The following is a 24,032-nucleotide window of genomic DNA, read 5'->3' as shown; positions in this document are numbered from 1 at the left end:
TTATCTAACGCAGAATGATTTTTTTAAGTTTCATCCCTTTGCAAATTTCATGATGTCATTTTTAGCAGCTGAGTGATACTCCATTGTGTAAATGTCCCACATTTTGTTTACCTATTCTTCTGTTGATGGGCATTTAGGTTGTTGCAGTTTCTGACTATTATGAATAAAGCCATAATGAACATGGTTGAGCTAGTATCCTTGTGGTAGTATGGAGTGCCCTTGGACATATATCCATGGGTGGTATAGCTTGACTTTGAGGTAGATTGAGTCTCAATTTTCTGAAGAACCACCATACTAATGTCCATAGTGACTATAAAGTTTGTAGTCCCACCAGCAATGGACGAGAGTTTCCCTTGCTCCACATCTTTGCCAACATGAGCTGTCACTTATGTTACTGACATCAGGCATTTTAGCAAGTGTAAGATCAATCTTAGCATAGTTTTGATTTCCACTTTCCTGATTTCTAAGGATGTAGAACATTTAAGCATTTCTCAGCCAATTGCAAATTCCTCTATTAAGAATCCGTTTCGCAAGAATACCCTTGGGAGGGAATGGGGAAGCAAAGGTTAGAACAGAGGCAGAAGGAACACCCATTCAGAGCCTGCCCTACATGTGGCCCATACATATACAGCCACCAAACTAGATAAGATGGATGAAGCAAAGAAGTGCAGGCTGACAGGAACTGGATGTAGATGTCTCCTGAGAGACACAGCCAGAATACTGCAAATACCTAAGCGAATGCCAGCAGTAAACCACTGAACTGAGAATGGGACCCCCGTTGAAGGAATCAGAGAAAGGACTGGAAGAGCTTGAAGGGGCTCGAGACCCCATATGAACAACAATGCCAAGCAACCAGAGCTTCCAGGGACTAAGCCACTACCCAAAGACTATACATGGACTGACCCTGGGCTCCAACCTCATAGGTAGCAATGAATAGCCTAGTAAGAGCATCAGTGGAAGGGGAAGCCCTTAGTCCTGCCAAGGCTGAACCCCAGTGGATGTGATTGTTGGGGGGAGGGCAGTAATGGGGGGGTGGGTGGGGAAGGGAATACCCATAGAGAAGGAGGGGGGTTACTGGGATGTTGGCCTGGAAACCGGGAAAGGGAATAACAATCGAAATGTAAATAAGAAATACCCAATGTAATAAAGATGGAAAAAAAAGAATCTGTTTCGAGCTGTTCTCCATTTTTAATTGGATTGTTTGAACATCTAGCCTTGAATCATTATATATTTTGGATATCAGTCCTTTATTGGATATGGCATTGGTAAAAAATTCTTTTCCTATCGTGTAGGCCGCCACCTTTTTCTTAATGAAGGTCCTTAGCTTTATGGATGCTTTTTAGTTTCATGAGGTCTCTCCCGTTTATAATGTTCTATTTTTGCAGGGGGTGGGGGGGAGGTAGGATTTAGGTTTGATAGTGGAAGAGCTACTGTTAGATTTTTAACACCAGTTAGCATATGTTACTTAACAGACATATCAAGAGAAGGCATTGGGACCAGGTCTTGAACAAGAAGGCATCTCAGTGAGAAGAGTGAACATAGTGGCAGAGAAATGTACAAAATAGGCAAGCAAAATGTGAGCCCATTACTTCAAGATAACATTAGACTAAAAATGCTTACTATGGTAATAACTTTCGAAATGAAGCTTTCGGTGTAGGAATAAATATCAAGGGTAAATAGGAAATAGTGTGAAAAGATCCTGGTAGGTACCAGAGAATAATAGGAAAACTGAATTTTTTCTTGTTAGGTTTTCCCCCATTGGACTCACGGTACTCTGTCATACTATCAGGCCCAAAGAGCTTTACGTTACTCCTCTTTGATAATTACCACTACTGAGCATTTGCTCTGCCCCAGGTACAATGCTGGGCTCTCCTGCAGTGTGTCAGTTTAGTTTTAGAGCAAATGTGATAGTAGATCCTATTCTCTCTGGATGTTGTGGGGCTAGAGAGTACATTCCGAGAGTTAATCAGCAATGGCGTTGGGGTTTACAGCTCTACTTGCTCATTTTGAAGATTACACTGTGTTGGTTCGCTTTTAAAAATGATTCCACTGTCTGCTGTTAATTCTCAAAAAATTCATGTTTATGACCTCTTTAATATTAAAATATTTTATGGATTTCATATCTTAATGTTTCATGTTGCATTGAAACTTTAACAGATGGTGGTTTAATGTATGGGTCACGTGAAACAATACATACCCTGAACTTAAGACATTAAGGATACCAGGAATAAAACTTGCTATGAAAATTTTCAAACAGTAAGTAAATTGTAACAGTATGATAGAACTATTGGAAGCATGATATTAATTATTATAATTTCTTATTAGTCAGGATTTGCACAAAGATGTTGAAGAAGCTGGTGCACTGCAGAAAAATCATGCTTCTGTGACATCTGCACAGTCCGCAGAGGCTGCCGAGGCTGCAGAAACTTCTTGCCTTCCTACTGCAGTGGAGCCATTAAGCATGGGGAGCTGTGAAATACCTGCAGAACAAAGCCAGTGCCCTGGTCCAGAGAGTTCACCAGAAGTCAATGATGCTGAAGCCACAGGAAAGAAAGAAAATAGTGATGCTAAAAGTTCAACAGAAGAACCAAGTGAAAATGTGCCTAAAGTCCAAGACAACACAGAGACACCAAAGAAAAACAGAATCACTTACTCACAGATTATTAAAGAAGGCAGAAGATTTAACATTGATTTAGTTTCAAAAGTAAGTACCAATTTTATGCATCTTAACATAGAACAATCATAATTTTTAATTGATTGAAAAAAGCATCTGGACCTCTAAGTGTACTTTTTTTTTCATTTTAGTTTTGGAATTGTAGAGTATTTGCTTTCTATAATGATAGTAAACAAAATTTTATAATTTGATTACAACATACTTTTTAAAGTATAAGTTAAATAAAGGTGTTAGTATTCATATATTTAATGTGCTTTTAAACTCTACTAAAATTTTTTGTATATGAACAATGCTATTGTCTTAGGGCAGGTAATTCATTCTAGTATTCTAATGCATGGACACCATCCATTAGAAGAAAATTCTATTTGTGTTCAATATTGTGTTCAAATTTCATGTTCTTTGCAATAAATTTTATGTAAACATACCATAGCCCTTATAAAATTTAACCTGTATAAATATTCTAAATAAACCAATGCACTTTTGAAAATCTTATGGTCAGGTTTGAGGACATTGGAGTATACCTTCTTATTGATGGTAGAGGATGAGAAGAATTTTTTTGATTTGCTGCTGTTTCCATAACTAACTCTTAACATTAGCTCATTATAATTTCTGATGATGGACCATGGGAAGCTTCAAAATTGTATTAGATTCATAAGGAACAAGGCTATTTTTGTTCAAAACAATAATAAAATATCAAATTAGACGTTGCCTTAAAAGATGTGATAAAAGATGTGATGAAATCTGGTATGTGTGGTTCCCTATTTTCTTTCAATTTAGTATGTGAAAATATGAATATTTTCCTTCACAAATTATACTGTCCAGAATACTAGAGAAAAATCAACATGAAAGTTTTTTTGTTCTAATTTAAGTAAGCTTATATGCCTCAGCTATGGAGTCAGTAAGCCACAGAGACAAAATAATGTTTAAAACAGCTTCTTACTACTTTAATGTAATTACAGATGTGTTTCAATTCTCATCATGGGAAATTACTATGGTAGATCACTTAGGTAACATTGAAAAAAAGGCTTATGATTAAATATGGTACATGTTTTATTTCCACACTTTAAAAACTTAAGCCCAAGGTATTTTTAATTAAAGTGTGTTTTTCCTCTTTAATGATAACTGAAACCCACTTGCTTTAAGGTTTATTTGACTTTATAAGAAAGAATTTTGGGTATAAATATATTTATATTTATAAAATTGTCTGTTGGTAGAGTATTAAATCAGAAATGAATACATTTTAAATAAATAAAATACCACTTTATTTTATAGAGTTAAGACTTATAAATATAAAAAGTAGGTTGCATAGTTGTATATTGTGTTAGGAATGAGGTAATCAAATAACACGGCATACTTCTTTAATCAGGGTGTTTAAAGTTTCTAGAAAAGTGTTAACTCTGGTTGACCCAATAGTGAAATAATCTGATAGGTTATAAAATTGCACATAATTTCTACTGACGTACAGATCATCTTGTGTGCTCAAACTTATAATTAAGAAAAAAATGGGATGCTATATTTTTTATAGTCAAACATTTTAATTTTCTCTAGTTATTATAGTATAGCTTTTCTATTTTTAGTATACTAAGTTATAAATTATATTTTTCCTAGGAAATAGCAAAATGTATAATATTTATCCATATGGTTAAATTTCAAACATCCTAAATAATAGTGTTTATATTTTTATTATTTTCCTCTCTGCTATTAGTTTTGAAATATGCTGAAAGATTAAATCAGTTCTCCACATATTTATCAATAATAAAATTGTTCACTTCTTGAGAATGTCATATGTCATATAAACAGATTATGAGAGCTTAGAATTTTATTCTGTTATGGCAGTGTATCACAAATCCATGTGTGGTTATTTTATTTGATTTTTGGTTTGTCTGTATTGTTGGCATGGGGTGGTCAACTCTACTCATCTCTTCTTATAACCAACTGTCTCTGTTTCCAATTCAAAATCTTATATCAACCTTAGACATTTAAGTCCTGGGTATTGTATCTTTCAGATAACAAGGATATTTTAGAAGGATATAGAAGGGAATCGTTAATGTGCTCTGTGCAGTGTAACATTCTTACCAGAGCTGAGAGGAGACTACATAACTAAATACATTAACATTTCTTTAATGAAATCCATAAATGTTCCTATGTCTAGGCAAGAGTAGAAAAACTGTTAGGAGTTTAGATCTGGTTTCATTGCCAAAACGAGTTTCAAAGAAACCTATTAGAATAAAAAAATTTTTGGTTTGACATTTGATAATAAATTGTGACATTTAATGAATTGTATAATATTTGTAGATTTTTAAATGTATATGTAACTTAAATTCTAACAGGGGTGTGTGTGTGTGTGTGTGTGTGTGTGTGTGTGTGTGTGTGCATTCGTGTATGTGCATGTGCATTCGTGTATGTGCATGTGCATGGTAGTTGCTATTTTTGTTTGTCATGCCTTTGATAATATCCTCTTAAATACTTTCTGTTTACAGCTTCTGTATTCTCGGGGATTACTAATTGATCTTCTAATCAAATCAAATGTTAGTCGATATGCAGAGTTTAAAAATATTACGAGGATTCTTGCATTTCGAGAAGGAACTGTGGAACAGGTACTGTGCTGCTCAACTATCTGAACCAAGTTACTATACTCATTTTGGAAGGATAAGCACTGCTTATTATTTTCCTAGTAAGGCCGTACATTTCAACTTTGCGTGGTGGTTTATAAATGTAAATACAAAATTGGCTCCATTAAAATTTCCGTTTTATTTTTGAACATTTATTCCCTAGGTTGCTTTTACACTTGATCTTAGCCAAAAGGCTGAGAAGCGATCCCTAGGTTGCTTTTAATGTTGATGAAATGCTAGTTTCAGTCAGCACTTCTATATTTGAATTGTCATTTGTTTGCTATTAGGGGTGATGTGCTATTGGCCTTTTAAAGGCATGAAGAACAACTTGGCAGAATGAAGTAACAGGGCTCTCAAGTTAATTATCTCTGTAGTTAATAGAGATGCTATTAGAAGTGATGAAAGGTGACATGGAGCAGTGAGAATGGAATGGAAATGATAACCTTGTAAAGAGGAAAGGACTAAAAAGCGGAATCCTGGAATACTTGTGTCAATAGGAAGTTCTTTGAAACCTTTACTTTCAAATGCCTTTCAGGTTCCATGTTCCAGAGCAGATGTCTTCAATAGCAAACAACTTACTATGGTAGAAAAGCGAATGCTTATGAAATTTCTTACGTTTTGTGTAGAATATGAAGAACATCCTGACGAGTACAGAGGTATTGCTTTCCATTAACTTGCATTTTCTGATGATTAGAGATTTTAATTTTAATATGTTCCTCAATTTGGGAAACAACTGACTAGTCTAAAATGTATTCTATCTGCTAGACCTAGTAAGCTATAGCAACAGGCTACTATGTGATTTCATTCAAATGAAATAGTAAATAGTTTGTTCTTCAGTCATGCTAGACATATTTCAAGTGCTTAGTACATATATGCAGCTAGTAGCTATAGAACAAATACTTTCAACTTTGCAAGTATGTCATGCTAGCTCCCCCTTTTAAATTTTTAAAATTAAATACTGTTAACTGACTATTTAATCATGTGTATGGCACTAGGAATTGAATGTAAAACTTGGCTCATGATATATAGTATATTACTTGATTCTTAATATATGACATACCTTTTTTCTTATTTCTCCTTTAATTTGTTGTTGTTGGTACTACTACAAATAATAATAATAATAATAATAATAATAATAATAATATAGTAATTAGTAATAATGTGGTAGATGCCATTTTTCTTGGGAGATTGAGCTATTCATTTGATTGACATAAGTGCTATATCATATATAGGGGAACCTCCAGATCTATGGACGCTAAGGTTTAATCCTCTTTCTGTATTTTAAGGCCAGTTATTTTAGCTTATTCAAAGTTGATTTCATTATTTTAATGTCATCTATTTTTTAAGTACATTGGGATGGATATATTGTGCAAACCTAAAATATGTTTTTGATTACCTTGAGAATTACATCATGATTTATTTTGATGGAATTCTGAAAGCCTAATTCTTGCTATTAAAGCCTTATAAGGCAATAAATACCAGGTTGTTCTTGCCAGCGCCTCTACTTAGAGCCTCTCAATTAGTTAATTTCTGTCATTTTAATTGTCTTAGATTCTTTCCATAAAGACCTAGCTTCTTCTATCCCAGGATTGACCCCCTCACACTAGTTGCACATTTACTTGTATTCTCTTACTAACAGAAAGGATTCATTAATTTTATAGGTGTTCCTTATTATTTGATCTGTGATTGTCTGTATGTTGGATTCCAGCAGCCACAGAGATATTAGTTTCATTATTTAGTTAAAGTTTTTATTTGAGGTTTGATTGAGAAGTATATTTTAACAATAGTATCATGCAAAATGTAACAAAGTGACATTTTTATTAATGCATTTTATCAGTTCATTCCATTTTATCTTCTTTAATATTTTTAGATGTAAATGTTGACGTTATTATATAGTTTAAAAGCTAATAAATTGAAGTTATTTCCATCCACAGCAATCCATTGAGTTATTTACTCTCTGGATTTTCACATCAATAAATTACTAAATAAAAATTCATTGTTCAATGATTCAAATACTATATTATCAATTCATTTAGGATAGGGAGGTTATTCCATATTTTGTTCTTAAGACCAATAAATAGTTCATTTCCAAAGTGTAGTAATGAAGAATACTTGTTTGATATCTTTAACAGGCCTAGCTATATTAATATGGGGTGGTTTTAAATAGATATTAAATCTGATTTTAATTGATAAATTTTCACCTTTCTTTTCATAGCATATGAGGGAACTACATTTTCTGAATATTTAAAAACTCAAAAATTAACCCCTAACCTACAATATTTTGTCCTGCACTCAATTGCAATGACATCAGAGACAACAAGCTGTACTGTAGATGGTCTCAAAGCTACTAAAAAGTTTCTTCAGTGTCTTGGGCGATATGGCAACACTCCATTTCTGTTTCCTTTATATGGCCAAGGAGAACTTCCACAGTGTTTTTGCAGGTATGTTTTGATTTATATCTTCCAAAAGAGTTGTATGGATAACATGAAAATTAGACAAAAGTGAGCTGGGTAATGCATCCCTGTAATCCTAGCACATGGGTGTGAAAGCAGGAGGGTCAGGAGTTTAAAGCTACTCTTGGCTACATAGTATGTGGAGGCTAGGCTGAGTTATTGATGCTCCTGTCTTAAAATAAATTGTGAAGAGTTAGTATATGCAAACATAATTCATTTTATTAATTATAAGTGATTTAATGTTTATATCTCAATGTAAACAGTATATTCAATTTGGCCTGATTTGGAACCTGATAAAGTATATAGGTATATACACATATACATATATACATATATATGTGTGTGTATATATAATATCATGTACATATGTCTTCATATATACATGATGTATGACATATGACACACTATATTTATATATAGAGTATACACACACGTACAAAATTTTTATTGTTTTGTCATAGTTGCTTGTGAATTTACCATGAGCTAAATTTGCTGATGTTTTCTATTAACATCTTTTTGTATGTGTTTAGTTAGGGTTTCTATTACTGTGATGAAACACCATTACCCAAGCAAAGTGGGAAGGGAAGGGTTTGTTCACCCTTCACTTCCACATTGCTTTTGATCACCAAAGGAAGTCTAGACAGGAACTCAAGAACCTGGAGGCAGGAGCTGAAGTAGAGGCCACAGAGGAGGGTGCTGCTTACTGGCTTGTTCCCTATGTCTTGCTCAGCCTGCTTTCTTGTAGAACCTATGACCTCCAGCTAGGGGATAGCACTACTCACCATGGGCTGGACCTTCACCTATCAATCACTAATTAAGACAATGCCATGCAGCTGAATCTTATAAGGGCGTTTTCTCAACTGAAGTTCCTTCCTTTCAGATAACTCTAGTCTGTGTGTCAAGTTGACATAGGATTAGCTGGCACAGTTTGTCTTTTGATATGATATATGTGTTCAAGGCTTTCTTTAGCGGCTTAGAGAGATGTGTACGTAGAGATGATCTGAGTTCATATCCTCAGGACCCACATAAAAAGTCAAGCATAGTTTTGTATGTGCCTGTAACCCTCTACCTTCTTTTGGGGAAGAAGTCTGAGAATAGAGGATCTTTGTGGCTTGCTACCACAAACGTAGCTCCAGGTTGAATGAGAGACCCTGTTTTAATTTTTCTACTGCAATGATAAAACAGGATAACTAAGGCAACTTGTGGAAGGAAAGGTTTATGTGGGCTTACATTTCCAGAGATAGGAGCCCAGTCATAGTGCAGGGCTATAGCAGCAAGCGACAATTATGGTGGCATGGACAAGAATCTCATTTTCCATCTTGATTTGTAACCAGGAGGCAGAGTGAACTTGATGTGTGCTGAGACTGAACCCTCAAAGTTCACTTGCAGTAATACCTTCCCCGGCAAGGCTACACCTGCTAAACCTCTCCAAACAAGGCCAACACAACTTTTGAGCTTGCAAGAATGATTTTCATTCAAACCACTATATCCAGTTGCAAGGAAATAATGTAAAATGTAATAGAGCAGTATACCCGTGGATGCGCACATGCACGTTCGCTCTCTCTCTCTCTCTCTCTCTCTCTCTCTCTCTCTCTCTCTCTCACACACACACACACACACACACACACACTCGCTCTCTCATGTAAATAGATACAAGGATTTTCTAAGAATGAATTTTTTCTAATTTCGTGTATATGAGTGTTTTGCCTGTATATATATATATATATATATATATATATATATGTGTGTGTGTGTGTGTGTGTGTGTATCTTATGTGTGCCAGATGTCCTTGGAAGCCATATAAGGGTGTAGGATTCACTGGAACTGGAGTTACAGATGGTTGGGAACTGTCCTGTGGTAGCTGAGAATCAAACATGAGTCCTCTACTATAGCCAGTGCTCTTAACCAGTGAGTCATCTCTCCAGCCTTGAATGAATTATTATTATTATTATTATTATTATTATTATTATTATTATTATTATTATTGTTATTTTTTTTGGAGCTGAGGACCGAACCCAGGGCCTTGCGCTTGCTAGGCAAGTGCTCTACCACTGACCTAAATAAATAAGCTAATCCCTTATTAGTTTTTAACCATAGAATATGTGTTTTACATTTTACAAGCATAATATTACTCATTTTGATAATTGTATTATATATACTTTAGGAACAGTGTGTAGAAATTTGTTAGCTTTATAAATTCTTTAACATTTAAACAATTTTGCTAGTCTTTAGTCACAAAATTTCAATGCACTCCTATCTTGATTTTGAGTTGCCCTAATTTCTTGTGAGGTTGAGCCTCTTATGTTTATTGCTATTCATGGTTTCTATTCTGAGGAATACTTGTTTATCTTTTGGCCATTTGTCTTCTTTGTTATTGCCTCATTCTTTTCTTTTTTCTTTTCATTCTTTTTTTCCATTAATTCATTCATTGGTTTTTTTGTTTATGTTTTTCCCCTTTAAAGATTTATTAATTCGTTATGTATACAGACTTACGCTTGCATGTATGACTGCACACCAGAGGAGGGCACCAGATCTCACAATAGGTGATTATGAGCCACCATGTGGTTGCTGGGAATTGAACTCGGGATCTTTGGAAGAGGAGCCAGAGTCCTTAACCTCTGAGCCCGATTTTTTTTTTTTTAATTTTATTTTTTTGAGACAGAGTTTCTCTGTTTAAGAGCCCTCACTGTCCTGGAACTCACTTTGTAGCCAGGTTGGCCTTGAACTCCCCAAGATCATCCTGCTTCTGCTTCCGAAGCACTAGGACCAAAGGCATCATATCCAGTGTGTTGCCCTTTTCTTGTTGATTTATATAATTTTTAAGTGTATTCTGATTATTGATCATAGTTAAAATTTTAAGTGTTTTGTTTGCAATTTTGTACTACAAAAAGATCATTAAAATTCAGGAAGCTTTTCTGCTTAGTCTTTTGACAGGTAGTGTAGAATATGGAGTTTGGGGATAAAATGCTGCTGTTTAAGTCAAAGTTTCGATGTTCACTTCCTTGTGACCTTTAACTGAATCAGCTTTCTAAGTTAAGTTTGGCGTTTGAGTTGTCTCTGTTAAAGCTTTGTAAAGTTTATTCATTTCTGCTCTAAACTGTCTTTGATTTTGCTTTTGTGAGACAATTTAACTCTTTTGTATTCTTACTTGCTTTTCCCAGTTATTAAAACTTCAATGATGGAACAGTTAGATGTACTGATCCATCTTCAAAATCAGATTTACTAACCTCCACAGTCTGAATTCTGGTAGCCTGTGTATGACTTCAATTTGAAACCTTACCACAGAACATTTTTGATTTCTGCATATTTTGCAAGTATAGTTTGTGACAAAAAAAGTTATGTAAGAAAAGATCACTTTTACTGAGACATTGAATTTCTTAGAGAGAGAAACTTCTCTCATGACGATTGATACCACTCAGAATTTTAAGTGGACATGTATAATACTTGAACTTACTGAATGTAACATATGAGATAGCTGTGAAATTCAGTGACACAGTGTGGACTACATTTACCTTCGTATTGTTTATATTTCTCTCCATCGTGAATGGTACCATGTATAGTTACTGTGTCTTGAGTATGTAAATTTTTCAGTAATAGTAACTTCTCATAATACTGCAGTTTTTAAAAGTCAATAATGTACAATTATGATTATTTTATCATAGAAAATGATAAAATATAATATTATGTGTAAGTTTTATGTATTGAAAAGTCAACTCTATTAGTCTCTTCCTGTGTATGAAAAACATCTCATTATGTAGCTCAGGCTGGCCTCAAACTCAGCATTCTCCCGCTTCAGCCTCTGAAATACTCAGATTACATAGGCATGTTCTACTATGCTCAGTTTATCTTTTTATTTACTAAAAACAGTTAAATTATGAAAATATTTTAGGCATTTTATATCTATGAGTTATTTTGTATCTTACTGGTTGTTATATATTACTTTTATTAGAAATTCTAAGTTTTTATTTCTATTAAGGTTTCTTTATTGAATAATCAGTTATTATGAGGGACTCCAGACTAATTGGGACAATTCTTTTAGTATTAAATTGCATTATGAGGATAAAAATATTTTGGGAGTTTTGATGCTTTAAGCTTTTAGGACCTAGTATATCATGTTTTTATTTCTCTATAACTGCTCAAAAAATTTATGCAGATAAAAGGTATAGAGTCCTTTAAGAATTTTTAGAGTCTAATAAATTAACCTGAAATTATAGTTTTTAAACTTTATTGAAATTTATTCCTGTTGATCTACTTATATTAGCAGATACGTTTGAAAATCTCCATTATACTATTAGTTTTATCAATTTTTCCATGTAATTTTATAAAAAAAAATACTTGATTTTCATTCTGACATTATTAAAATCACAGAAATTTGTCAGTATTTTCTAAGAAGATTAATATTTTAATTATCTGGATTTTTTGCTTTCTATAATTTTTTTCTTCAAAATCTACTTGTGTCTGGTTGAATATTCATGCCAAGTTTCGAGTATGTATTTGGCTGCCTCATCTTTCTGTGCCTTTTACCTTGCAGTGTTGTGGAGTGTGCTTGGGGCTCTCTTAGCACGCTCATGCCTGTGGTGAGTGCTTTTGCTGAGCTAGCAGGAGCCTGGTTAGCTGCAGCCTGGCCCTCTCCTTCCTCCTTTACACTTTTCCCTCCTAGACTGGCTACATCCGAGAAGAACCATAGCCATTGGCTTTCTTTTATGCTTTGATTAAGTGGAATTCAATTATGGAGACAATCCTAGGTTGTCAGTTCCTATCAGTATTTTTAATGTGAATTCTGTTATTTATAACCCATTTTTGCTCTTGATATTTTGAAGTCAACCTATTTTGTGATTTCTATGTAAGTTGTATGTCTTTGAAGTATTTTTTAACAGTGTATTTGATGTCCTACATTTTTACTGTATTAAATATGTCTTATAAAAATTTATTGCCTTTTTAAGTTATGAGTGCTCGTGTGTGTGTGTGTGTGTGTGTGTGTGTGTGTGTGTGTGTGTGTATGTGTTGGCGCGTGTGCATGCCATGTCTACAGAATCCCCCACAGAGGCTGAAAGAAGGCATTTTGCATTTTTATTCTGTTTGCTCTAATATGTAACTCTCACATGGTTGATTAGTGCCACGTGTTAGTTCTGCAGATTCATTTTAGTGTCTTATTTCCTTTCTCAGGGCTTCCTTTGATCCGAGCACTCAGAACTTTAGATACTTTATATTGCTGCAATTACTTGGTTTGGCCAAGGCACTACACAATTGAGGTGTTACTATTTCCTTTCCATGACCTTCTCTTAGGTATAGAACTCAGTATATAGCTCCATTGTGGTACTGGCACAAAACTTTTGAACACATTATTTTTTTGTCCAACTGCTTATTGCTGCTTATTTCTTGGCTCACTGGAGTCTGACTTCTTGAGTACTTTGTATATTTTGGATATTAGCCCTCTATCAGACGTAGCATTGGTAAGGATCTTTTCCCAACCTGTGGGTTGCTGTTTTGTACTAATGACAGTGTCCTTTGCCTTACAGAATCTTTGCAGTTTTATGAGATCCCATTTGTCGATTCTTGATATTAGAGCATAAGCCATTGGTGTTTTGTTCAGGAAATTTTCCCCAGTGTCCATGTGTTCGAGGCTCTTTCCCACTTTTTCTTCTATTAGTTTGAGTGTATCTGGTTTGATAGGGAGGTTCTTGATCCACTTAGACTTAAGTACAGGACAATAAGATTGGATCGATCTGCATTCTTCTACATGTTGCCCTCCAGTTGAACCAGCACCATTTGCTGAAAATGCTGTCTTTTTTCCATTGGATTGTTTTGGCTCCTTTGTCAAAAATCAGGTGCCCATAGGTGTGTGGGTTCATTTCTGGGTCTTCAATTCTGTTCCACTGGTCTATCTGTCTGTCTCTGTACCAATACCATGCAGTTTTTATCACTATTGCTCTGTAATACTGCTTGAGGTCAGGGATGGTGATTCCCCCAGAAGTTCTTTCATTGTTGAGGATAGTTTCTGCTCTTCTGGGTTTTTTGTTATTCCAAATGAATTTGAAAATTGCTCTTTCTAACTCTATGAAGAATTGAGTTCAAATTTTGATGGAGATTGCATTGAATCTGTAGATTGCTTTGGGCAAAATGGCTATTTTTTTTTTTACTATATTAATCCTGCCAATCCATGAGCATGGGAGATCTTTCCATCTTCTGAGATCTTCTTCAATTTCTTTCTTCAGGGATTTGAAGGTCTTGTCATAGAGATCTTTCACTTGCTTGGTTAGAGTCACACCGAGGTATTTTTTTATTATTTGGGACTATTCTGAATTGTGTCATTTCTCTAATATCCTTCTCAGCCTGTTTATCCTTTGAGTAGAGGAAGGCTACTGATTTGTTTGAGATAATTTCATATCGATCCACTCTGCTAAAGTTGTTCCTCAGGCTTAGTAGTTCTCTGGTGGAACTTTTGATGTCACTTAAGTATATTATCATCTCACCTGCAAATAGTGATATTTTGACTTTTTCCTTTCCATTTGTATCCCTTTGACCTCCTTTTATTATCTGATTGCTTAAGGCTAAAATGTTGTCCGAACTTTTTTTTTTTTTTAGTCTTCTATTCAGTATTGTGCCTGTGGTTCAACTTCCAAGTTTGTTATGTAAATTATACTCGATCTTCTCCAACTTGAATTAGTCTCTCCAGGAATGATACAGTGAAATGTATGTTTACTTGAAACAACAAACAACCCTTGCCCTGTAATGCTTGGAGTATTATATCAAACTTCTAAGTAGTCCTTTGGTAATTATCACAACTGACTTCTTAATTTATTTTATATACAAGGAACTGTATGAATTACAGTAAAAATGTATTAACTTGGCTTGGGGATACTATTTTCTACGTTTTTAATGGATTTACTACATAATGCACTATAATTTCATATAACTATTGATCTGTTTATATCCTAAACTACTAACACTACCACTATCTATACATCATAGCCTACACTTTTTATCACCAGGTTATCGAAATAAGGTGTCACCTGTTCTGTGATTTCTAGCCACCCTTCTGTATTCTGTTTTAATATAAGCCCCTTAAGCATTTCTCACAGCAGTTACAACGTGTTCTCATCAAGGCTACTGTTCTAAATGGTGTGCATGCATATTTATGGGAAGGATTCAAAGACATTTGTAAGTCATATCCTTGCATCCTAAATGAATTCTGTGTAAGCAGTATAACATTTTAACTACTAGAGATAACTCCCATGAATAAATGCCATTTGAGGCTTTTATCATTTTAAATAGGTAGATTTTTTAGCAACAAAAATGAAGCTTATTTATTGTGCTACCTAGTAGGCATTAATATGTCAGAGCATATAACTTGGACCATATTGGAAAGAAAGTCATCGAAACCTATGTATTTTTCTATTCTTGCAAACCTTACAGTTTTTCTTACTATGAATTACTTAATGTTTTTTCTGACACAATGGACAGAATGTGTGTGTGTAATATGTAGATTTTTAAACAGGTTATTTTCTCAACAGAAGTTCTTTTTCTCCTTCTAACTTTAGGAATTTATTATTGCCATCTGTGTAGTTGGTAATATACTAAGTTTTGGAACTACTTTTTAGTTCAGAGTGGATTTTATAAACTCTGTCTTGTCATCCATAATATGGGAAATAGAGCAGCAGAATGGAAACAAATTTTGATTTTTTTAAAACTTGCATTTATTCATTCCTTAATTCATTTTATGTATATGTGCATGTGTCATTCAAGTCCCACTGCATGCAGGTCCATGTCAAAGAAAAACAGAGGGATCTATTCTTTCCACCATGAGGTTTTAGGAATCAGATTCCTGTTGTATCATGCTTGGCAGCAAATGATTTACCTGTTTAGCCCTCTCACCAGCATCAGCAGTTTTCAGTTTTCATAACTTGTCCAGATAGTTTTGTTTGAGGGGAAAATGGAAATAAGAGGATAATTAGCTGTTAGTTTATCCAGTAATTTACTCCTTCTGATGTGAAAAACTATTTAAAGATGAGCAACAGGAATGTGTCAGTTTTAGCACATATGCATAAATGTATACATGTGTATGTGTGTGTGTACACACTTGTATAAATTATCACCAGCAAACCTTTTTTTTGACTGTTCAGACTCAGCATTTCCCTGCATGTTGTTATATGTGAATAATCAAATAATTTCAATATAATATGTCACCTGTTGTTACAGGAAAACTGTAGACCTGAAGCTGATCTCTGAATTAATGATTTTTAAAACAGACCATGAGACTCAAATGTAAAAATCATGTGAATGTATATGTGAATATTTAACAACCTCACTTGAGATTATTGGAGGGACAGAAGGGAAAGGGACTTTTCTATTGAGTGCATTCAATTAGTAATGTCAGAACTCATCCCCAAATGGGGCACACAGATGCTGCTGTGATTGGATGGTAACTCTTGGTTTCGTGTTTTAATAGAGTGTGAGATATTTGCTGTTGCTGTCTCTTTTTTTATCTTTTAAAGCCTTCTTTAGTCAGTAGATCAATACATTTTGCTTAATGTTTTGTAGTTCTTTTGGACAAATCATGGTTTGAAACACTTTTTGGGTCAATGTAATCTACTCATGTCATTCTCTAATAGCCAGGACTTCTTTTTTCTTCTAGGTAATTTTTAGAATCATAAGAGCTGCTTGTTAATTTGAATGACTCTATCTGAAAATCAGGGGAAAGTCTTAAATGACCAGAGATTAAATTTTTGAGAAACTGAACATATATTGCAATTGTGTAAGAAATCAGAAAGGATGAAATAAGGGTTTTCAATGTCTGCCTCATTGTTATTGCCAGTGACAAATAAGCCTTAGATTTTTTTTTCCTTCTAACCAGAATCCCCTTAATCTCTTTTCATCCAACAAAATCAAACTATAATTCTGGAAAAATAGACCTGGGAGAACTGTTCATAGAAATTGTTTTGATTGGTTGTCTGATTTTACAAATGAGGACAATTCAAGTGAAAGAATATAGGGCTAGAATACAGATTTTCTAATGCATTCTTTGTGGCTCATTGACTAGACAATAGTTACAATAACTTTTTATGAAAAGGAGATATATCAGAACTTCTTAATCTACAGTACATTAATCCTTGGAATTTGTATAGATGAAGTATTATACATGTGTTTTCTTATAAAAGGAGTCCATAGTTTCATCAGATTTTCAAAGGAGCTATGACTTAAAAGAATTGAGCCACTGATATGAATTTTCATTATTTAATATTCATTAAGAGATCATGAAATGAAAAGGTCTCAAGGAGTGAATGATACAAGTGCTTCCAGGATTTATTAAGATATATGATGTGGGTCAGGCCACAGAAAACTTGGAATGTGTTACTACTGGAGGAGTAATTGGAATGTGCTTTGCCAGTTGGATACAAATAGCTACTTAATGTCCTGGTCATGTGAGTAAGAAGTAATTATAGTGAATTGGGTGACAGGGACTCATGAGATCAAATGATGGCCCTGCTGTTTATTTAGTATACCTAGTAATTTGCTCTTTTCCATATCTGTGAGAATATTAATGATATCTACCTCATGGATTGTATTACAGTGGTTAATATCTGCGAAATTCTTATAGTATTGTATATTCATGTGTTATAGAAATATTAACTGTTGTTCCTATTGTTGTTATTGTTATTATGATTCTTAATGACCATTGCTGCTGCTTTTATAGAATGATACCAGAGCAGATATGAGGTAGATTTGGAAGTAATACCCATCACTTGTCTGAACCTGTTTAATTTCCTGTGGTATATAAATGTAAAGACAGAAAGTCTTTTATAGGACAGTTTTTCAGGTTCACAATTATATATATTAATGTCAGTATGACCCTTTTCTGTTTACCCATTAAATACCACTACTGTTTTTCTCTACTGGTTTGTAGGAGACAAAATCCAGTTTTTAAAAAAGCCTCAAGACATTTTTGGATGTTCCATTTAGGCATATCCATCCAATTTAGACTGTATTATATCTTTTGAGTAACACAATAACACAACAAAATGAGCACTCTGACTAAGGGCCCCTGCACTAATTACATGCTGAAAGAGTGACTAAAAGTTTCAGTTCAGTCTTTTTTTTTTTGGTTCTTTTTTTTTTTTTTTTTTTTTTCGGAGCTGGGGACCGAACCCAGGGCCTTGCGCTTCCTAGGCAAGCGCTCTACCACTGAGCTAAATCCCCAACCCCTCAGTTCAGTCTTAAAATCATTTTGTACTGTTGTACTGTTTCGATTCTGCAGTTTGGAACTTTACAGTAAAGTTTCTTTAAGGAATAGAGCAGTCTAACATAAGTTAGCATGTAAATCAATAGAACAATTTAGGAAGGACATTTAGTATTTTTTATATGTAGGAAGTTCTAAATACATATTAAAAAGTGGATTATTGGACAACAAAAGATCTTCATATTTAGGGAGAAAGTAAAAATCCAGGGGGTACAAAAGGAACACAAACCTTTAACTTCATAAAGACATACAAGTCCCATTCTCATCTTTGAATTACATTTTTGCTATAGACTAAGTTGATTATGTACATTAAGTTGTGTCTACATACTTTAAATTTTAAATGGTGAAAATCTATGAATATACACACCATAATTTGATAATTTTCCTGTGTTACACCAACTTACAAATCTGAACATGGTCTTTACTATGTAAGAAACATAATATGTAAGAAACATAATTTTGAGGGCAATTTTTTTTTTATTAACTTGAGTATTTCTTATTTACATTTCGAGTGTTATTCCCTTTTCGGTTTCCTGGCAAACATCCCCCTAATCCCTCCCCCTCCCCTTCTTTATGGGTGTTCCCCTCCCCATCCTCCCCCCATTGCCGCCCTCCCCCCAACAATCTAGTTCACTGGGGGTTCAGTCTTAGCAGGACCCAGGGCTTCCCCTTCCACTGGTGCTCTTACTAGGATATTCATTGCTACCCATGAGGTCAGAGTCCAGGGTCAGTCCATGTATAGTCTTTAGGTAGTGGCTTAGTCCCTGGAAGCTCTGGTTACTTGAGATTGTTGTACATATGGGGTCTCGAGCCCCTTCAAGCTCTTCCAGTTCTTTCTCTGATTCCTTCAACGGGGGTCCTATTCTCAGTTCAGTGGTTTGCTGCTGGCATTCGCCTCTGTATTTGCTGTATTCTGGCTGTGTCTCTCAGGAGAGATCTACATCCGGCTCCTGTCGGCCTGCACTTCTTTGCTTCATCCATCTTGTCTAATTGGGTGGCTGTATATGTATGGGCCACATGTGGGGCAGGCTCTGAATGGGTGTTCCTTCTGTGTCTGTTTTAATCTTTGCCTCTCTATTCCCTGCCAAGGGTATTCTTGTTCCCCTTTTAAAGAAGGAGTGAAGCATTCACATTTTGATCATCCGTCTTGAGTTTCATTTGTTCTAGGCATCTAGGGTAATTCAAGCATTTGGGCTAATAGCCACTTATCAATGAGTGCATACCATGTGTGTTTTTCTGTGATTAGGTTACCTCACTCAGGATGATATTTTCCAGTTCCAACCATTTGCCTACGAATTTCATAAAGTCATTGTTTTTGATAGCTGAGTAATATTCCATTGTGTAGATGTACCACATTTTCTGTATCCATTCCTCTGTTGAAGGGCATCTGGGTTCTTTCCAGCTTCTGGCTATTATAAATAAGGCTGCGGTGAACATAGTGGAGCACGTGTCTTTTTTATATGTTGGGGCATCTTGTGGGTATATGCCCAAGAGAGGTATAGCTGGATCCTCAGGCAGTTCAATGTCCAATTTTCTGAGGATCCTCCAGACTGATTTCCAGAATGGTTGTACCAGTCTGCAATCCCACCAACAATGGAGGAGTGTTCCTCTTTCTCCGCATCCTCGCCAGCATCTGCTGTCACCTGAGTTTTTTATCTTAGCCATTCTCACTAGTGTGAGGTGAAATCTTAGGGTTGTTTTGATTTGCATTTCCCTTATGACTAAAGATGTTGAACATTTCTTTAGGTGTTTCTCAGCCATTCAGCATTCCTCAGCTGTGAATTGTTTGTTTAGCTCTGAACCCCATTTTTAATAGGGTTATTTGTCTCCCTGCGGTCTAACTTCTTGAGTTCTTTGTATATTTTGGATATAAGGCCTCTATCTGTTGGTAGGATTGGTAAAGATCTTTTCCCAATCTGTTGGTTGCCGTTTGAGGGCAAAATTTTTAAAAACCGAGAACAAACCCATTAGAATTAGAACCCTCTGTTTATAGCTGCATGGTATTTTTTATTCACAATTTTGGGTTCCATTACCATCACCACAAAAAATAAATAAGAAAGAAAAGAAATAATAGAATCACATTTCTTTTGTTTTTGTATAACATGGGTTTTGCTGTGTAGCCCAGACTTGTTTTAAATTTACTATGTAGCCAAAGGTGACCTCAAACTCTTATGGCTACTTCTGCCAGAATCTCTTCAAGTGCTAGGATTAGAATCATGGACTACAATGCCTGGCTTCTCTAACCTATTCATTATCATTATCACATTGGATATTTTGGTATATTTTCTTTTCTATCTGCTTAGTCTATGACTCTAAAAGAATATATATGATTATAATTTTCCTACTCTTTTGTATTTGACTTTCAGGATACCACAACTTAAAGCCACTATTTAAAAGGCAAATCTTGGTTTAAAATAAAAATTAGCAAAAGCCTCAATAGAGCAAAGAATTTGGCAAATCCTTGCCATATATAACTTTAAATCCAGTTTGTCATCATTTGCTTAAATTTCACAAATTTGATATACCATGAAATTGCATGCCTAATTTTATCTGAATAGTATGTGTAACTATTTATTTCCAAAATCTGAGTACCTTAAAAATCTTTATGATTGCCAGTCTGCTCCCTGTGCAAATGATAAAAATTACTGAGATGCACTCAAGTGAGGATCATTCTCATTAAATCACAAGAGCAATGTGGAATAGATTATTTAAAAAAAACTTTCTGGAAAGTGAAGGAACTATAATTCAAGAATTAATATAGACTCTAGAATTCTGGAAGGTAAAATAAATGCAGCAATATACCTAATTTTCTGAATCAGTTGTATATTATTTTAAGAACAGTTTTCTTCCTACCTACTAGTTTAAATTGTCATAGGAGTGATGTAGGGTAAGCATTGTTATGATTGTTTGTGTGTTTCTCCCTTGAGGAGACAATGTTTTGTGGGATCAACTGCAGGGTGGTGAGATAATCCATCATTCTGAAACCTGTTCTGTGGTGATGGATGGATAGATTGGTAAAGTAACTCAATAATCTTCATTCTTTTTCCAGGTTATTCACAGATCAGTGAGCATTGCAGTTAATAACGCAATGGAATGCTTTGTATTCTTGCCTATATTACTCCTCAGATTTTGACAGGGAAAGAATTAATGTGAATAACCTCTTGCTAATATTTAAGTGTATTGTGGGGGGATTCCATTGTAACTCTTAGGAGTTTATTGGCGCTTCATTGGCTAACTATGTAATACAGTAAGCTTCTATTGTTAGAAATAGCCCACTTCAATTCTGATTCAGGTAATAGGTTATTCTGATAGTAGGTATGAAAACCTACCCAAGCTCATTTTCTCCTTTTATTGGGTAGGTTTAATATTGCAGATCTTAAAATACTTCCAGGATTATACATTAGGATCAAATATAACTGCCTCCTTTCTGAGAAATAGTAAAGAAGTGTTTGAAACTGAAATTTTAGTTTGATTGAACTGGAAGGTAACACAGTATTAATGTATAAATCTTTAAAAAATATCCAAAGCTACATTTTACCATCTCTTTGGAATACCTATATTTCCCTAGTATGTAAAATGTATATTTCCCTAGAATGTAAATTAAAGGTTGTCATTTAACATGAAACAAAACACCAGTAAAACAAGAAACTAAAAACAGTCTCCAACTTTAGCTCTGACTGTCTTTCAAATTATTTGTAATTGGTTATTGCTGAACATTTCCTTTAAATTCAAAATACTGCAATAGTCTCACTTATATTATGGAAAAGGTAAAGGTAATCTAGACTTACCTACAAATAAAACCACTTATGTGTATGGTTGTTCTGCCTGCATGAATACCTGTGCTATGTGGGTTTTTTGGTGTCCATGGAGAGGGCATTGGATTTCTTGGAACTGGAGTTACAGAGAATTGTAAACTGCCATGTGGGTGCTGTGAATTTAACCCTGGTCTTTAAGAAGGACAGCAAGTGTTCTTAATGAATGAACCATCTCTCCAACTCTTACCCTTGGATATATTAAGACTCAAATGTAATGACAGAAAAGAACATATCTCTATTATCTAAAGTGAATGAAGAATTTGTTATATCAGAGTTCTATAAATTTACAGTCCTGGTAATGTTTTGGTGACTACTGTGCAATGAATTTAGATATTGTAGACTTTTTTCAGGTAATATACCTGGATCTGGCACTTAAAATCAATAATGTAATAACCCAATAATTTGAATCTATTGATAGCTATGCTTGGTATGTTAAAACTCAGTCTTTATGTCTCTGTCGCTCCTATCACAAAATGGATGCCCTATCAGTTTTTATTATAGTTGAATTTTTATGCTTTGCTCATATATCATTACAGTTAGAACTCTGGTTGGTAATGTTGTGAGACACAACTTATTATGGAGACACAACACACATGTCTACTCACCCCAGATAGGGATTCCACAACAGACCAAAGCACAGATACCACCGAAGTCTGACTTGGTGAACCAGTGAGTTTCACTGAGGTCACTTACAGGAATATGGTTACCTGGTTACTTATAGGAGCAGATATGAGTTAAAATAACCAAGACCCCTTTACCCACAGCATGGGCAACAGCTCATAAAAGCTGGCAACCTGGAGTACACTGCAGGGCCTGCAGGCAGCACAGCAGCTTGGAAAGTATCCCTTCCAACTCGGCTCTAGACCTCTTGGCAGCTGTTCTGCTCTAAACTTCCAGACAGCTGTTCTGATTTGAGTCTTACAGAGTTTCTCATTTGAGAGTTTTGCAGCTTGGCTTTTCTGAAAGTCTTCTTTGTAGCTTTTCTTCTTTGAGAGAGACTGTCAGCTTTTATTGTTTACTTTGGCTGAGAGGGTCCCAAAGAATCTACTCAGTTTCAGGGATCTCCTGAAGCTATTTTGAGAAAACTGTTACAGAATGGATACATAGTATGGGCTTAGCCAATTAAATTTTTAATTGAATTATGCCGCAGCATAGGTGGAGGCTGGGGTGGTAGGGCAGTAGAGGGTGGGTGGGTGAGCACCCTCATACAGGCAAAGGGGAGGGGGCAGGGAGGATGTGGGATGGGGGCTTGGTAGAGGGGTGGCCGGGAAGTGAGATACCATTTGAGATGTAAACAAATTGAACGGTTAATTAAAAAAAAGAAATTATAAAAACAAATACTGCAGTTCAAAAACTATTTTCCATTTATTCACTAGATACATATAAGACACCTAGCATGAGACTGAGATAGTTAATGTAGTTTCTAGCCCATCCTTATTTCTGTAAGCTATCTTCCTTCCCACAAATTGAATGATAATGAAGAAAGAGTAAAACCTTGTTCTTGACTTGGAAGATACCTCAGTTAGTAGAGTGGCTTCCATGCATGTTGGGCTCTGAGTTTGGTTCCCAGAACCCACATGTAAAAGTTATTTGTAGGGTTGAGAGATAGTTTATTAGTGAAACTGCCTGCCAGCAAGTGTGAAGACCCAAGTTCAGATCCCCAGTATCCCTGTAAAAATATGAACATAGTCTCTTGTACCTGTAACCTTAGTGGGGAGGGGCTGAGATAGGTGGATCACCAGAGTTCATTGGCAGGTCAGTGTAGCCAGCAAGTCTTAGTGGGAGACACTAAGTCAAGAAATGAGGAACAGCACCCTCAAGTGACCTCTGGCCTCTACATGTATGCAAGTGTAAGTAGTTCTGCACATACACAAAATCCCAAATACTTTTATCTCACAAAATTCGTCTGATTTAAATTTTACAATTAACTGTTCGTTCATAACACATTTAAATAGTATCACTTTATACTCTAAACAGTTTGCTAAACAAACAAAAGACAGGAATAGGAAGGCTTATAACTTTCTACTATCTTAACTTATTAAGAAATCAGACTACTTTGAGTTACTTCTAAGTGATTCCTGTCATCTTGAGTTATGTTCTGTGTGGTAACACAAACCACATGGAAGTTGTTAACTAGGATTTGATAATGTGCACTTAACTGTTCTTCCGTGACTTCTTGGAAATTAGATTTACTGTACTGATGCACAAATGTCTGTAAACACCTGTACCTTTCAAGCATTT

At 35.0% G+C, this 24,032-nt stretch overlaps 1 protein-coding gene and 1 pseudogene across 3 annotated transcripts in view; one reads left to right on the top strand and one right to left on the bottom strand.

The window, feature by feature from the left end:
* Chm (CHM Rab escort protein) overlaps positions 1-24,032 on the top strand; it is a 158,787-nt gene that overhangs the window by 67,504 nt on the left and 67,251 nt on the right. For all 3 annotated transcript variants that reach the window (XR_005497922.1, XM_039099489.2, NM_017067.1), the window contains 4 exon segments: positions 2,326-2,704; positions 5,155-5,271; positions 5,822-5,942; positions 7,502-7,727. Coding sequence is in view for 2 of the 3 variants with exons in the window: in XM_039099489.2 (XP_038955417.1) it covers positions 2,326-2,704; positions 5,155-5,271; positions 5,822-5,942; positions 7,502-7,727 (843 nt within the window). In the remaining variant the exon portion in view is untranslated.
* LOC120099532 (U2 spliceosomal RNA) lies at positions 5,319-5,492 on the bottom strand (annotated as a pseudogene).

Source organism: Rattus norvegicus, chromosome X (genome assembly GCF_036323735.1).
Source record: "Rattus norvegicus strain BN/NHsdMcwi chromosome X, GRCr8, whole genome shotgun sequence".
NCBI lineage: Eukaryota > Metazoa > Chordata > Mammalia > Rodentia > Muridae > Rattus > Rattus norvegicus.
Note: the sequence above shows the minus strand (reverse complement) of the source record. Positions and strands in the feature narration are given on the sequence as shown.